Source organism: Globicephala melas, chromosome 2, assembly GCF_963455315.2.
Source record: "Globicephala melas chromosome 2, mGloMel1.2, whole genome shotgun sequence".
Taxonomy (NCBI): Eukaryota; Metazoa; Chordata; class Mammalia; order Artiodactyla; family Delphinidae; genus Globicephala; species Globicephala melas.
The window spans coordinates 96,771,476-96,789,913 of record NC_083315.2 but is presented as its reverse complement, the minus strand read 5'-3'; the positions used below and the strand labels follow the sequence as shown (position 1 = coordinate 96,789,913).

General features: G+C 35.7%; 1 protein-coding gene across 13 annotated transcripts in view; it reads left to right on the top strand.

The window, feature by feature from the left end:
- The window catches only part of CDIN1 (CDAN1 interacting nuclease 1), a 245,976-nt gene that overhangs the window by 46,048 nt on the left and 181,490 nt on the right, over nucleotides 1–18,438 (top strand). For all 13 annotated transcript variants that reach the window (XM_060294484.1, XM_030844132.2, XM_060294480.1 and 10 more), the window contains exons 2-3: nucleotides 12,641–12,686; nucleotides 13,578–13,642. In XM_060294484.1, coding sequence (XP_060150467.1) covers nucleotides 12,641–12,686; nucleotides 13,578–13,642 — 111 coding nt within the window. The remainder of the gene's footprint in view (nucleotides 1–12,640; nucleotides 12,687–13,577; nucleotides 13,643–18,438) is intronic.

Here is an 18,438-nt window from a genome sequence, read left to right as displayed (position 1 = left end):
TTAAGTATCTGTGTTCAGTCTGTATCAAAAAAATACAGTAATTTGGGGGAGACTGGGATTTCATCAATGAAATAGTTGTGGTGCTAGACCCATGAAGTGATTATTTAACCTCTAGTGGGGGATGTGGTACCTTATAATCAATGGTGAATGAAAGGAGTTAATTATTTTCCTCCCATGTTCTCATACTGTGGTCTGATTACTTTAAATGCCTGGAAGTCTTAATAAACAATTTAATCACTCTAGCTATTGACCTAGAATAGACCTGCTATATTAGGCCCATATAGAAATGTCTGGTGTCAACATGAGTACAAGTCATTTATATAAGGACCACGGCAGTTTTATGATAAACTATACTTAAAAGTTTTAGGGCTCTAAGCAGAGAGAAACTTAATAAATCTAAATCTTGGAGTTGTAGAACAGATAAAAATCACAGAACTTTCAAGGTGAAAATAGACTCTAAAGTCATGGAATCCATATACAGATGTGAAACTGAGACTTTGAAATATTAAGTGATTTTTTTCCAATTAGAATTTAAACACCTCAAGAATAAAGACAGTTCCTATTGGTGCTCCCTTAACAGTACAACTTTTGATGCTCCCTATTGTTTAAAAAAATAATTGTGGAGTACATAAAGATGTCTGTCAGAAATTTGTAAGAGAAAACTAGTATTCCAGAGGGCTAAAAAATGGTCCTAAGTCAGGGGAAGTGACATGTTACCTGGAAAAATAATCACTTTCCATATTGTGAGGTTATATAAAATTTGCATTTATAGTAAAAAGAGCTGTCATTGAGAAGTAAAATTCAAAATTTTGATCTCCCATTCATTGCATCTTTTGGTGGTAAAATGTGGGAACTTGGGGGTTTGGGGACTACTGGGGATATAAATTGTATTCTAGTATATTTTGCTTTTTTATCTGTGTTTATGTTTTAATTTATACACATTGGTCACAGATACATTATGATTACTGAAATAATTGAAAATATGTGATATTCTCATCCGTTAAGATGACATAGCTAAGTATTATTTCAGTAAGTCCTGTTTGTAGCACAACTTATTTTTTCCTTGATTTACATGTACCTGGTGTAAAATAACCCTTTACGTAACTTTGGGCAAATCATTTCATCTCTGTGACTTTTACTTTTGTCATTTTTAAAACGAGAGGCTTGGGCTTGGTCTAAAAACTCTATGGTATCTCTTGAAATATTCCGTTTACTAAAACAGCTTCATTTAATAGTGATAGCAAGTCATATAGGAGTATCCTGAGTCCAGTTTTACCCTAAAGGGTAGAAGTTCTCCAAATAGAATGAGGAGATTCAAAGAACATTCTAGACTCCAGAAAGAAGATGGTAATTTATGGCGATGTGGTGAGATTAAAGTATAAACTGCTTGGGGGATTGAAGGTGGGAAAGCATTGTGGGAGAGCTAAAAAGAAGGGGCCTAAAGCCAGGTTGAGAAAGGCCTCAAGTGCCTTGCTCATGAGTATGAACTTCATTCTATAGGTAGTTGATGCCTCCTGGGATTTTCAAGCCAAGAGGGTACATCATCCGATGTGTATTTTAGAAGCATTGTTGGTAAATTAGAGGTTGGATTAAAGAGTATAGAGATAGGAGGCAAGGGAAATGAATCAGGAAGCTATTTAGTCATTTAGGGAAGTAGGGACAAATGTGAAAAAAACTTTTGATTGTAGAATCAGCAGGACTTCTTGACTCCTTAGACGTTTCAGGTGTGAGGGAGAGGGAAGAATCAAGAATTACCTTGGGATTTGTAGCCCAGCTGTCTTACCTTTATGGAAATAATTGATTTAAGAGCGTTTGGGTATGAAACACAGTTGTGGGAAAGGAGTATGGTGGTAAATTTGATTTTAAGATGCATGCGGCCAAATAGGGGAAATGTCCCATAGGGAGCTATAAAATTGAGAACGTGATTCTGAGTAGGGGTGGAGGCTGGAAACATATATATGTATGTTTGGAAGTTACGGCAGTAGTTGTTGGGAACACAGCAGGGTGTGCTGTCACCCACATGAGCAAGTAGAATGAAGAGAAGAAGAGGGTTAGGGAGACCTCCTCCCTCCCCATCCGCTCCCCCGCCCCAGGAAACCCCAGGGAAGAGGCTAGCAGCCAGTGGGAGAGAGAAAGATAAGTGGTTAGCAGGGGAGAAGGAGAGGTTTTAGAAAATAGTTTCCTGGAATTCATAGGAAAGATTTTTAAGAAAGGGAAGATAGTCAAAGGTACAAAATATTGTGATGAGGTCAGCTAAGGTAAGAAGTATGTCTTTTTCAATTAAGGAGTGAGTACAGAAGTGAGATTGCCATGGGTTGGAGGCCGAATAGGATATACTGAACCAAAGACCTCGTAGACAAAGACATTTGGTAGTGAAGAGAAACGGTGGACAGTAGTTTGAAAGGTGTAGACGGGTTGTGGCTTAAAGACAGCGTGTGCTCGGAAGTAAATGAAGACTAGCCAGAGGAGAGGAAATGATGGAAAATACGCTAGCTAATACTCCATGCAGAGGTGGAAGAAAGTTGAATTTTTACCAACGGGGGAAGAATTATAAATATCTTCCCATACAGGCTATTGTTATCAGACTATCATTATCTGTTAACTTTCTCTTGCTCTCTTACTCTTTCTGGCAATCATAATAAAATTTCTACAAACTTAAGGGTTTCTAATACTGTAGTTTTATCTGACTTATTAAAGAATGAAATCAGAATAAATTATTATAGGGAGAAAGAATTGATAAATATTTCTTACAGGTGTATCTATTATATTGTGTTGAAGTTATTCGGATTGCTTTAGAGAAAAATGACCCGACATCTGGTCTTGGAAGCAAAATTAAGTGTCTTTCACCCAAGCTTCTTATTCTTTATCTGATTTATGTTATGGCTCGTTCTAAAAAGTTAAAACCCAAATTTACTTAGAAAGGAAAGAAGTATAGGTGCTTATGCCTCTAATTAAATCAGAATGTTTAGAATAGGGTGGGACTTAGAGCAGAAAAAAATCTTAGATCAAGTTATCCAGCTCCTTCAATTCTTTCCATTTTTCTTCTCCTACTATTTAATTTTATTACGAAATATAGCACACATAGAACACAGAATAGTATAATGAACTCTTTGAATCTACCTCTGTTTATATTTGCTTCAGATGCTTTTTACTTTTACAGAAATGAAATATCCTGACACTATCTACAGTTTTTTCCCCTTCAGATTTTTATGTTTCAAAAAATTTTAAAAATAAAAAAAATTATTTTTTTTAAAAGAGCTCTTTGATTCCTTTCCCCTTCTCTTTCATCTGAGGTAACCATTGTCATGAGTTTAGTGTTTATCAGCCTCATGTATTTCTTTTACTGTATCCATAAATGTCCATGAACAAAAAAGGTAATTATATTTTGCTGTTCTTATATTTTATATAAATGGTAACAAATGTGTGTATAATTCTGTAGCATGCTTTTTTTGTTTTTTGTTAAGTACTCTATTTTTGAAATGTATCCATGTTGATATCTGGTAGAGTGATATATCACTTTGTTTTTGCTTTTCAAAATTTATTAACTATTTCTGACATTCTTCTTCATGGATTTTAAGATAAATTTATCTCATCCTACCAGAAAACTCTGTTGTGAATTTGGTTCCCCCACTGCTGCTGAAGGGCCCGGTGAGGCAGCTGGACCCAAGGTGGGGTGTACTCCCTGGGTGAGCTTTGACCATGGCACCCGGAGGGAGGATGGTCCCTCTCCACCCCTCCCTCAAATAGACTGTCCTGGAGCTTTAAAAAAAAAAAAAATCATAGATTACTGTGTAGGGAATTGACAGTTTAATTAATACTATCTTTTTACCCATGATACTTCCTTTGTAAAAATATCTCTTCATTTAGTCAGGAACCCTCTTATGCTCTTCAGTAATGTTTTATAACTTTCTTCAAAGGTTTACATATTTTTGTTAAATGTATATGTATAAAAAAACTATGGTTTTTTATTGTGAATGAGGTCCATTTTTTCTATTGCATTTTCTAATTTAATATTACTGTTTTATAATAATTCTATTTCTTTTTTATTTTAATCTTATATATAGTTACCTTTCTGAGATCTCGTATTAATGTTTAAAACTTTCGTTTATAGATTCTCTTTGTTTATTGATTCTCTTCTCATCTTCAAAGAAGGAGCATTTTGTTTGTTTCTTTCCTTTTTGATTCTCTTATTTCTTGTCCTATTTTGTTTTGTTTGCTGGGATCTTCAGTGTTCCAGAGCCTCCTAGAATAAAATCGGTTTCTTTCTTTTTTTCCCCTTATATCCAATTAATGCAATACATTTCCCACAACTGTTGATACACACTACTGTCATTGCTCAATTTTATGTATTTTTGTTATTTTTATTGTGATTTCCTCTTTAATCTATTGGTTAGTTAGTAATGCATTAATTTTTGAAAATAAGGGTTTGAGGGGGGGACTAACTTTTTAATCATTAAATTAAAATTTAATTACCTTTTCAGCAGATATAGTCTAGCCAAGTCCTGAACAGAACCTTTGACAGCTTTATAGAGCTGGAGGACAAGGTTTAGAGACCAGGGTCCACCAAAGGTGGGAACTCTTGCAAATGTCCCAAGCTTTGAGGTGGGACCCTAAAGGGCTATACCCTAGGAATTAATGTGGACTGAAAGTAAAAGAGCTCTACATTACTATAGTTCACCTTCAAGTTTACTTCACTGGCCTAAAAATTCAGTACCTGAAATTGGACTAAGGTGATCCTGGACTCCTAGTGCTCCCAGAATCAAATCAGAATCCTCTCCAAAGAAAGTTAATCATTTTCGTATTCAGATTATTTATAAAGCAGTTTTTCAAGTAGTATAGCACATAATGGGAGATACTCAGTCACATAAGGATACATGACAACATAAATGGGAACCAGTAGAAACTGTAGAAATAGACTTAAAGGGGCTCTGGTTATTGGAACTACTAAACAGAATTTTTATAATCACAGTTTATTCAAGATGTTAAAAAAGAAGATTGAAACTCTTCAGGGAACTTATTTGAAAAAAAGAATCAAATAGAAAATCTACAAGTGACAAATACAGTAATTGAAATTGGATGGATTTAACTCAATGGATGTATTTAATAGCAAGTTAGACATCACTGAAGAGAGAATTAGTGAACTGGGAGATAAATGAGAAGAAAATATCTAGAGTGTAACAGAGAATAACGAAGAAAAACAAAATGCTGTAAAATATGAAGAGAGAGTAAGAGATAGAGGATACAGTAAGGAGGGCTAACATACACTTATTTGGAGTCTTGGGTAGGAGAAACAGAGTGTTAAAGCAAGTTTAAAGAAATAATACTTGAGAATATTCAAAATGTCAAAATGTATCCAGTCATATATTTAAGAAGTCCAGCAAACTGTAAGCAGGAGCTTACTAAATACCAGAGTTAAAACTCCTAATAACCAAAGTTAAAAAAAAAAATCTTAAAACTGGGTAGAGAAATAAGGCACATTATCATTGAAAAGAGCTGAAATTTGAAATTTGACATCACCAACACATCTGCACTGCTGGAATTATTAAAAGAAAGTTATTCCGGATGGAAGAGTGGAAAAGGAAGGAAGGAAGGGCAATGAAATGTTCATATGTGGATATATCAGAATGAACAGAAACTGTATAAAACAACAGCAATGTCTTGTGAATTTTAAGATATATGTAGAATTAAAACAACGTCAGTAATATTCTATATGTCAGAAGGGAAGAAATATAGATAGTGTTGCAAAGTTTTTGTATTTTCCAGGCAGCAGTTAATCACCAAGGGGCCATGTGTTTATGTAAGATAATCATTAATAGTATAAGAGTATTCAACTTCCAAGTTACCAGGGGAAAAATAATGAAGAATAAGTACTAAATCAATTTAAAAGAATACAAAAAATGAGAAGAAAGGAATGTACAGTGATTAAGAAAATTAGCATTCAGTAAGATGATAGACTTAAACCTAAATATATTAGAACATACATTAAATGTAATCAATTGTAATCAAATCAATGTGGTATCTGTGCAGAGATAAACATACAAATCAGTGGAGCAGATTAGAGAGTCCCAAAATAGACCCTTAGATATTTGGTTTCCTCAAAGGCAACAAGATAATTCAGTCGGTAAATGGTGTGTGACCAATTGGATATATGTACAAAAATAACAAAAACAAAACGTGACTCCTATCTCAATGCACAAAATTGACTCAAGGTAGATCATAGGCCCAAATGTAAAAGCTAACATTCTTAAGCTTCTAAAACAAAACATACAGAATTATCTTCGTGACTATGAGTGGCAAAGATATCTTAGGAAAGACACACAAAAAGTACCAATAATAAAATTAAAGAATTGCAATATTGGACTTCATCAAAATTAAAATTTTAGCACTTCAAAAGACAGCAGAAAGAAAATGGAAATACAAGCCATTAACTAGAAGGTGTGACAAGAACGTATAGCGGTGGGAACTCTCCTTTAGTATTGGTGGGAGTTTAAAATTGTTACAAACACTTTGAAAAAGTGTTTGACAGTATCTACTAAAGCTAGAGATTTGCATGTCAGATGACCCAGAATTCCACTTCTGCATTTATACGCATCAGAAATGTGTACACATACGCACCAGGAAACATGTGCAGGAATGTTCACAGCAGCATTATTCTCAGTGCAAAAGACTGTAAACAGTTCAGATGTTCATCAATAGGATAGATAAATGTGAAGTATACTTATACAATAGAATGTATTATACAACAATGAAAATGAATTAACCTCACATAAATTAACATGGATGATTCTCACAGATATATTATTGAGTGAAAGAAGACAGAGGCAGAAGAGCACACACTGTGTGGTTCCATTAAAATAAAGTTTATGAACAGGCAAAGCTAACCTATGGAATTTAGGGGTACATATCTGGGTGGTAAAACTGTAAAGGAAAGCAAGAAAGTGATAAAGATCAGATTCACCTGCGAGAGGGAAAGGGTGATGATCAGGTAGAGTGCCTTTTGGGGTCCCAGCAGTGTTCTATTTGGTGACCTAAGTGGTTACATGGTTTTGTCTTAAGCATGATAAAAATAATTTTAAAAGGTTAATGTGTTATGGCAGGAATAAATGTTGATATCTTATGTAATGAAGGCATGTTACAAAAAATGTTTAAAACACAATTTTTGAAATTTTACTTTTGTATATAGACAGAAAGACACACACACACATCAGACACAGAGTAAAAAACACAGGAACACAGATGGACACCTATGGATTTTACACAGAATATGTACTATTTTATAACTAGGTAACTTCATTAAACATATAATAAAATTAACACTTATGGAGGGTGTTGTCCTCTGTAGAGAACGTTGATTGGGTTTATACCTGTGTTGTTCAGGGAAGGATTTAAAGTTGCTTTGTATACAGTAAATAACATTTGAGCGAAAGACACATTTACAGTCACATAGAGACACTTCAGACAATGGTGTGGTTTGTTATTAACAAAATACACCTTAGCTGCAGGAAGAATAATGGAAATTACCCAACAATTTTTTAATCCTTGACTTTTTACTATAGGAAAATTTTTTTGTATAGTTAATTAAAGGAAAACTGAGTTTTCCTTTGAGTTTTTTAAAAGCGAATATCGTCTAAGGCCATAGAATTTGATCAAAACTCTTGACCTCCTGTGACTTCAATTTTCTATCAAAAAAGCAAGAATGCCCACCTTTCAGGGTTGTTTGGAGTATAATGTAACATATAAATGCTTAACCTTAAGCAACGGGTATTAGCACACATTAGAAGGGCAGATTAGCATGGGGATTAAGGGCTTGGGTTCTGGAACTGGACCTGGATTTCGATTTCCAGTTCTACCACTTACCTAGTTCTTTAATTGTGTACTTACCTTAACTTCCCTTTCTCCATTTCCCCATCTTTAAAATAAGGACAATAATAGTACCTACCTCAGAGGATTGCTATGACGGTAAAATAAAGGGCACAGTATAGTGTGTAGCACAAAGTAGGTGTTCATATAACTCTTAGCTCTTGCTGGAGATAGAGCTGTTTTGGATGTGACTTCAGTTTGTCAGCAAAATTAGTTAAGTGCCTGGGACAGTAACCACTTTTTTTGTATATGTAAAACATGAGTGTAACTTGTAAGAATTTTTTGTGATAGTTGATTACTTCTAAGCTTAATGGTGCCATCTGTATAGTCATGTGTGGGAATATTTGCTACTATTAGGCATATAATGTAGTCCATATCCTCACTATGAAGTTGGAAATTAGAAAGAAGAAATGGGTGTGGGGGGTATGATAGATACATTTTTCTCTATTTCTTCAATTTAGTTTATATATTTTTTTCTTTTTTCTCCTCAGTAATTTCCCAGAATATCAGTAATCTCTCATGACTCTTTCCACTTCACATTGTTATTTTCCTAAAAAAAAAAAAAAAAAAAAAAAATTAGTAGTACTGCTGTACCAAGCCTTGGTGTCTTATTGAATTCCATTTTGATTTTAGAGGGGAAAAAAAGGCTCTATGTTTCAAATTTGTATGTATGGGTGTGGGAGGGAGTGAGAGAGGGAAGTGAATTGCTTTTATGGAAAACCTTCCTAGACTAGTGCCCTGAATCACTGGCCACATACAGCCAGTGTTTTATTGTATTCTTTCATGGGTTTAGAGAAGTTGTACCTTGTGAGGTCTGCAAGCCTAATGCTTTGTAAGAGTATCTTGCTTTATCTTCTTAGGTTGGTTTACTGCTTCCCGAATTCTAGAAGCAATATTAATTTTGTTCAGAGGATTTCAAGCCCATTAGAGTGTAGACATTGACACATCATAGATTCTATAGCAAAAGGAGCTTGAAAGTTGAATAAAAACATTTATTTCTTTATGGTCTTTTTCAGAAGTTGGGCACTTGAAAGAGGAAGAACTTAAAGTATAAAGTGTAGTATCTTCTTTCTGAAGGTTCTACTTGCTTTAAGTCTTCACCTGGGAACATCAAGACTTCCCCCTTGTAAGAATGTTGCGTTGCAGCTAAGTCTGTGCTAAGTTCTGCTCTTAGTCTTTGCTGAACCCATTCAACTCCCTGATGTTCATTTTCTCTAATATCCTTCAGGTTATTGAGTATCTTAGCTGGATGGGTGTGGACACATGTTGAGTTAAATACTATATGGGGCACTGGTTTGTTGCCTGTTTATGTACCTGGCGTTTGAAGTTTTGAATGCAATATAAAATGAGGGTAATCAGTACCCCATCAATGTTTAAAATCTGTATGGAAAAGGCATTCACACATAGCAATTTATGATCTCTAGTCAGTCTCTGATGTCAGTTTAGTGACACAGTGACAGACAGAGGAACAATTTTAAGGAAGCCAAATACAGTAGCTGCCAGCTAGGAAGAGAATTAGAAAGTATAAAAATGGACAGCCCCTTCCAAGTATTGCATCCTGTACAGGTGCCGTCGTGATAGGGCACCCTGTCTCTGAGCCCTCCCTCGATTGTGTCTCCTACTTCCTAGGCACATAGGAAATAGAAACCTTTCTCTCCTCCCTCCCTCCCTCCGCCCTTCCCTCACTCCCTCCCCCACTTCCTTTCCCCCCTCTCTTCCTTCCTTCCTTCCTTTAAAAAAAAAGGACATGTGTTATTACTCAAAAGAAGTATGGAAGGTAGTCACTTCAATTCATGGTCTTGAGCAGCTCAACAGTGTCCTCAAGGACCCAAGCTCCTTCCGTCTCCTGTCACAGGTCCTCAGTGTGTTGGCTTTGTCCTCATGCTTGTTTCCTTGTTTCCCCATTGCTGCAACATGACTACTGCTGCTCCGTAAAGCCATTTGTCACACGACTCAGACAAGGTTTTACATAGCTAGTGTAGGAGTCTACTCACATGCTCTTCTTTTCTCAGATACCTGCAGGGTGAGGAGCTTAATATGGGAGGGTAGCATGGGAAAAAAACACAAAACGATCTTTGAAGAGACTTTGGGCATTTGTGCAAAGTAAGTGACTGTATTTTTGAATATATAAATGGAAAACACATGTATGCTAAGTGACAAGTATATGCTCCAAAGTCTTGAAATATGTGAGGATTCAGGGTATGATTTACTTCACTAAGTCCCTAAAAAATATGTGAGCGCTTGACAATGTTCTAATTTTTGCTTTTACGCACGTATATGTTGAAAGTTTCCTCTAAATCAGTTCCTGTCCACTTTAATGTTTTTATTTTGGAGGCATATTTTCCCATACCCATGACCTCAGGACATTGTGGACGCTCAGTGAAACCTGCTGATGGACTGACTGTGACGTTTAAGATAAGCCTTTTAGTTACGCAGAATCTTCTCCTCTCTTCCTCTCTAGCCAGGAACCATATTCTTTGTGAACCTAAGGAATGTTGAATTTAAACCGTAACTTCTGTGGCTCTTGCCAATCGAATCAAACAGTAGGGGAAGCTGCAGTGGGGGGCAGGCAGAGGTGGTGAGTTCTTTGAAGCTAGACCCTCGAGGTCATGGTTTCTCCACTCACCAGTCTTGCCTTGGGATCCCGTCTCAGAATCCACACACTGGAAGAGAGTAACAAATAATACACACTGGGGTCAGTGTCTTAGCTGCACTAAAACTACTCTCCGGCTCTTTATGTCGTGAGGCTTGTTCACAGCGCTCTTCTGTAAGCTTAGCACACACAGGAAGAGAGCATTGACTGACAAACTACCTAGCAAAGATCAGTTAGTTCTCTACAGCTTTGTATGGTCAGCCAAACCCAAAGCCTTTTGGACCCAAGTCTGTCTTTCTATTTTACTATGGTAAGTCATTTTCTCTTTTTAGCTCTAGCCAGGTTTTGCCCCCAGTGTAAGCTGGAATTTTCTCTCTAACCCACTTGGCCGCTGAGAAAACGTGTTGCTCCATAGGCTATGTCCATGGTTTTAGCTGAATTGAATTCTAAGCTGTTTAAGACAGTTTCCTGATTGAAGGCGTTATCTTGTGCTCAGTTTTTACAGTGCTCTCAACTCTTGACCAACTTCTCGCTTTGAACTGTTTATTCTTGGGCTTATTCCTTCTGCTGTCTGTTAGTCTTCCCTTTCTGAGCGTCTACCATTCTACTCTTGTTTGATTCAGTTTAGTTTCCTCCTCATTAGTCATTGGTCCCTGACTTGCCCATTACATGCACATTTATTTCCATCATATTGTTTGAGACCAAGAGACTGACATTTTGCCTTCCATTAATTGGTTAACATAAATATATTTTGCTGTGCAATGAGGAGGGCTGTATTTATTGTACATAAATATATAACATAGTGACTCATTCAGTAGTTTATAAAGATTTGTGTTTAACCTTGCCATTTTTTTTCAGGAGTTGGTTGTCAGCAACCCTACTACAGTATGTGATTTGCATGTGAAGCTCAGGGAAGCCAGGCATAATAGGAAGATTTTATACATAGAACTGGCTTTTTCAAAGGTGCCTTCCATTTTTAGAGACATTGAAAAAGTTATAATGGATTTATAATTTTATTCAATCATTTCTCAGTACTTTTGAGTTATTAAAACAGTCCTTTAGTAATCATTGGTTTTCCTTGATAAACATTTATGGTGTTTTTTTAAACATATTCTTTTGTAATCTAATAAGAGTGGAAAGGGGTTAGAAGCCAAATCTGTAATGATATGCAAGAGATGACAGTACTGACAGTGAGTAAAGAAATATGGTGTCATTGCTTTTATTTCATACTCTCCAAATTAGCTGTGATGAGCTTAAGCAGTCTCATTCATGAATAGAAAAATTTTAATTATTCACAGTGCTTTGGTGTACTATAAAAGCAGAATTATTAACACTGTAATTTGCTCGGATAGCATTTGGTAGGAAAATATATCAGAGATAATTAATTGTTTTCAAGATATGATAAGGCAGCTGTATCTACAGGGGGCAATCAGAAAGAATAGTAGTGGGCTATTGATTGCTTTTTAGAGAAAAAAATTCTGTTCCATTTCTAAATGTTAACAATCGTAAGAGGAAAATTCCCACTTGGGATGAATGTTTTCCAGGTTGCTTCATTGCCAGGTGTTTGACATTGCATGGAGTCTTAGATGAATAAGGCTTACGGCAGTCTTAGGGAATGCTGTCCTCAAGGGCCTCAGCTTTCTGCTATGAAAGCTTCTATTTTCAAAGTAGGCCAGTATCGGTGGGAATGTTCCAGTGGTCTCTGTGCTACTTCTGGTGAAGAGCAAAGTTTCCCCCCTTGAATCTGAGAGACCTACAGAAGAGGATACCTACCTGCTAACAAAATAAATTTCAGAATGTTGCCAGTGAATGAACTGCATTTTCTACTGTTTATGGGATTTGACTATCATTTATCAATGGGAATAAACCTTGCCTCTTTTTGGTCCCTTTTAACATACCTGCATGGTACAGATATGATTTATAATCATTCTAAAGTTTAAGAAAATCCAAATCATATGATAGTTTGCTTTGAGACCATCCATATTTTCCCCTTTCCCTTTTTCTGTCTCCTTGACCTAGCAGCAGGAAGCCTTTGTTTGAGGTGTTCATCTGGAACAACTTTTCCACACTTGTTTTCATGTTCTGTTAGATTACAGGGCAGCAGGCCTACCTTTGAAGCTCCTTTCTCTTTTGTTTCTTTGGCGTGCACTCCAGTAATTAACTTTGTCCTTCTTTTATTTGTTCCAGTCAATCGCAGGCCACTCTGCTGAGCATCTTCTCCCAGGAGTACCAGGTTAGAAGTTTTCTCCTTTGTGAGGGTTGACAGGTGCCTAATTGAATGATGAATGTCCCTTTATTTCTTTGTAATTGAACTGCCAGCTCTCTGATTGGGTTGGAGGATATTCTCCTTTCCACATCGAGCACCGCCTGCGTCTCAGTGGAGGCCTGCCAAGCCTACCCATCCATCTGTCTAATAACATCTAGCCTTTGCTTATTTGGTGGACCTGTAATAAATTATGCTAAACCATTATTATTCTGACAATAATAATTTCCCTGTGTTGCGTGGTTCCATGTGCTAAATGTTTGCTGACTTGCACTGTCAGTGCCGCTTTCCATTGCTGACAGAGATGATGATAAATGACCATTGCTGGAGTGGCAGAAGGCAAGAGAGGCAGAAAATGGAGTCATTTATCATGAGATGACAGGTGTCAGTCAAGTGGCAAGTCTCTATGGAATTACTTTTTGTAGTTTTCAAATAAGTTGTTTTTAAGCAATGTTCTTCCTGGTTAAAAATGGCAATTGGATTGTAAAACTAGAGTGCGGAGGACTTAGATGGAATTGAATTGAGGGAAAATTAATACAAAGGTTGAAACAAGGAACAAGTTTTTCTTTGCCCTCTACAACCCTAAGCAAACTTAATTTAGATTCAATTACTATGACCCTGTTGGCTTTTACATATATACTGTACCTTGTGGTACAGTCTGGAGACATCCCAGCCACGCAATAGAGATTAAAATGCATAGGTTCATAGAGTAGAAGGGAAAAAAGATCTACCACCACCCAAATCCCCGAACTGTTATTCGGTTTGTCCTTTATGTTAGACATTGGAATCAAGAAATGTGTCATTTTTGTTCTTGAACCTGATCTGTGACACAACATAAAAATCTTTTTTATTTTGTTTCAGAAACATATTAAGAGAACACATGCCAAACATCATACTTCGGAAGCGATTGAAAGTTATTACCAGAGGTATGACCTGCCTGCCCCACTAGAGGGTATCATAATACCTATTAATTGTAATAATAATTATGAATAAATTAGATTAATAAATTGATTTTCTATATAACATTCCAAGGCATCTTGTTTTAAGTCTCTTATTTAAGACTTCAAGTATATTTTTTTTAATTTCTCAAATACTCTGTTATATGGATTTAAAGAATATGGTGAAACCATCTTAATTTACATGTGTGTGAAATCTTTACTATGTAATAAATTGTTTCAGTATTAGAAAATCTCAGTTGGATGCTTGAAACTGTAAGCACATATCTTGGATAGATGCGTATGTTTATGCATACGTATATCTACACGTATATGTGAAAGTTCTCAAACCAATTTTATTTCTTATTTAAATCAGCAAGTTGAAAAGTATATTAGAAAATAAGATTAAATTTTGGTACAGTTGTATTTTGCATCGTCAGTATTGGGTTAGCCATTTTAGAAAGGCAAAAAAAGATATAAATCAAGTAAGGACATAAGGAGGCACATAATAATGTACAACTGTCAGAATTTAAGAGGGGTTTATATTTTAAAAGGAAAGTCTTGAGTATTGAATCAATAACATGATGTTCAGGAGATATTTTAATTTCAGCCTAATTTATTATAGCTCCCAACCTCTTGTTCTGAAACAAAAAGCATCTTTAAAATAGCTCCTTTTTTAAAAAATTAAAAATTTTTTGGCTTTGTAATATGAGTGAATAACTTATAATGGTAAATGGTTATGGTTTGCATTAGAAATTATTGGTTGCTTTCTTAAATATTTTAAGGGCATACTGGAAAGGAAAACAGTTTGAAATATGCTCTTAAATTATTACACTTAAGATTGACAGAGCAATCTTTCTGTGGTGAGAGTGACACCACTGATTTTAGATGAATGATTTTTATGCATGAAAATTCTATGAATTAAATGAATATGCAGATAAAATATTGGTATTATGTTTCTGTAAAGTCTTTTTTTCTTAAGAATTGAGTGTTTATTGAAGTTAGATTTTTAAAAAAGTATTCACTATGCCATAGTGGTAAAAGATATATTCTGTTTTGAGTAGAAGTGTCTGTTAAAGAAATATACATGCATACACAAACACACACACACACACTTTTATACCTAGGAGAGTTACTCCTTAAGAAGCCTTTGTAAAGTTTGAAGTGATTTATTCAAAAGTCATAATCTCCTCAGTGAAATTAACATTTAAATTAAAGTCATCATCTAAATCATACATATAAAATTGAGAAAGGCCCATGAAGTGCTGTGAAGCCAACAACTGCTTTGGCAACCAGACTCTCCACTGAAAGACTGAAAAGTGGCTCACGTGTCAAAAAATACATTCTTATTTATAAAATTTATAGTCTTAGGCTTTCATATAAAAGTATGGTTCTATTCCAGATTTTAAGGCCCAGTTAACATCAACAAGGGAAAATAAAGCATTTCCTAGAAATTTGGAGATTTGCTAACAGGCCATGGGCTGCCCTCTAATAATCTTTTTTTTCATCGTAAAAAAGCCGTTTTAATTAGATGATTTCTAAGATCTCTAAATGCTGCTTTTAAAAAATTTACTTTCATTAAAAACTAAATTTGTGGGGCTTCCCTGGTGGCGCAGTGGTTAAGAATTCACCTGCCAATGCAGTGGACACGGGTTCGAGCCCTGGTCTGGGAAGATCCCACATGCCACAGAGCAGCTAAGCCCGTGCGCCACAACTACTGAGCCTGCACTCTAGAGCCCGCGAGCCACAACTACTGAGCCCACGTGCCACAACCACTGAAGCCCACATGCCTAGAGGCCGTGCTCCACAACAGGAGAAGCCACCGCAATGAGAAGCCCACACACCACAACAAAGAGTAGTCCCCGCTCACCGCAACTAGAGAAAGTCCGCACACAGCAGTGAAGACCCAACGCAGCCAAAAAATAAAATAAATAAATAAATAAATTTATTTTTTTAAAAAAAAGTATGTTTGATTTCTGAGGTATGAACATACTTTATTGGATTACCTGGTTAGTTTAGGCCAAAAACAAAGATCTTTAAGTATGGTTACTCGAACAGTTGATTGGGTAATAATGAAAATATAGAAACATACTTGTATTCCTTTAAGTTTAGTTAAATGTGAGAACCTCAATTACTTTGAGGAGTCACGACATTTGAAACACAATCTTGAAGTTAGGCTGTAATGGACCGTCTAATAGGAAAGCAGTCCGACTGGTTTCTTACTTTACCACCCTGCTTCCTGACTTTTCTGCCCTGCACTTTGTGCTTGTAGACGGGCTGTGTTGTTACCTTTCAGATGATTTGACCTCACAGGTCTCTTGTTCTAAATGTGCAGGTTGAATGTCCCTGTATTCTCTGTGGTAAATTGGCCTTGAAAGGTTTTTGTTTCCCAGCTGATTAGAATAAAGGCAAAATTATATCAAACCGTACTTAAGCAGTTTGACAATCTCAACAATTTCTTCCTTTCTTTTTCTTTTATAAAAGTAATACATGCCTATTGTGAAAATTAAGTACATTTTTAATGGTATAAAAAAGAAATGAATGGATTGCCCATAATTGTGGCACCCATAGATAACCACTGGTGTTTTTCATTCCAGTCTTTTGTCAATCCATTTTTACATAGATGAGGTCATCCTATATATGCAACTGTGAATTCTGAATTTGATACTTGGAAAAATACATATTATTTTGAAGAGAGCGTTTTGTAAACATTTTTATTTTATTACTTCATATGAAGGTATCATAATTTACTGAATTATTCCTCTGTTGAACATATATGTTTCCAATATTCTGATACAAATAATACTGTGATACATATTTTGGTGCATAAGTCTTTGCATTTGAATTAGTTTCTTAATATTTCTGTAGATGGAATTACTGGTGTAAACAATAAGCATTTAATGATCTTATTATATGTTGTCAAATTACCATCTAGAAAGATAGTAATGGTTACATTTCTACTAGCAATATCAGAGAATTCCTGTGTCTCTGTATTCTTGCTAGCATTGAGATGTTCTCAATTCAGAATTTGAAGTCTGTATTAAAGACCATACAATCCACAGAGTAATTCCATCATGGTTAACTGAAACTTCAAAGTATCCAAACAACAGTAGAAAATGTTTTCCTAAGCTTTTGAATTACTGAGGAAATTTCCTCAGTTCTTCATGTTGTGTGCCTATAGACACAGCTTGTTCATGTTGAAAAGAACTCTCTTTTCTTTCCCACTGTACTAATGGCATTTTAGTTCTAAACAGGAAACATACTTGGTAAAATTTATTTAGATTTATCTAGATCAGTGCACATGGGCATATATGTGCACACGCACACATACACAAACACACGCAAGTTGGTCAACTTTACAAGTTTCCTCATCAATAGCAAAGTTTAGAAATACTGTCTCTCATCTCCTCCTGTCTCTCAACACACACTGTCTGAGGGGCCAGCTTTATTAGCTTTGCAGAATCAGACCAGTTGGATTTTATTCAGATGTTCACATGGAAAAAAGGTTAGTTCAAATATGTTACTGATACCACATGATACAGATAGTTTCTAAAAATTCGAACCACTTTTTTGTTTAAATAGCACCATTTACTTTGCATTCACTGTGTCCCATCTACTATGCTAGGAACCAAGTATAAGAACCACAATACCTGTCCTCAGCTGCTCTGTTTAATGGGAAAATAGTTGCATGCATGGAGATGGATTCCAGAGATTTTCGATATAGAATCAACAAAGGTAGTATTCAGATGTAAGCTTAGTGAAGAATTTTGGTAGATTTTTGAAGTTTTACCATTATAGTTATAAAAATATTAAGATTAAATAAGTTTGCCTTATATTTAAAATCAGTATATATTATTTTTAATCTTAGATGCTAATAGATCTTTCACACTCAAAAAACGTCATAAAATGGACCTTCTGGGAAGATCTTTTAAGGATGGTTTCACCCACGAGATATATATTTATTAGTCCTCCTGTGGCAAAGCTGGAGGATGACATACAGTCTATGCAAAGTAATTTCAATTTGCAAATAGGCATCAGGAAGGTAGCCCTGGTTACCTTAATGTAGTGTTCAGGATTACATTTTTATATCCCAGTTACAATTCAGATCTTTGCCAAGGACCTGCTGGATGAAGGTTCAACATTGATTTGTGTAGCCCTACCCCAAGGAGAGAGAAACAACCCATTATAACTGTGTGAATAGTCTATGCTGTAAGTTTGCACAAGATGTTTTGAGGATGGAGAGAAGGGTAGCATTAGGAATTTCTGATTATGACCTTACTGAATGTCTTCTGTAATTATCATGCTCCTTTGATTGCATATCTAAAAATTTGAGTAAACCTGATCTGTCACTTGATATGGGGGACAGTTAAAGTTCCCAGAAAGGACAAATGCAACTTCAGATTAATTTTAACTTAATTTCTTTTCCTTAGCACTTCTGAAGTGTTATAAGGTATAGGTGGGAAACAAATGGGGGAATAAATACAGTTAGAAGCAGATCTACCCTTTTCAGCATATGAGGACACCTCAGTAGACTTTGGGAGATCAGCGGTCCATTTCAGAGATTTACTGCTTACCAGCTAGGGGAGCCCAGATGGGTTTCATCAGTACTCTGGAGTTTGGTTTCTTTATATGACCAACTGGGAAGAGTAATCAAGCTCATAATTAGGAATTTCCACTGTATTAAGTATGAACATGCTTCAACTATTATATAGACTGTACAGATATAGGGGGCTAATGTTGTCGTTTGACCAACTCCTGTTGCTTTAAACTTAATAGAAGTGTTCTAT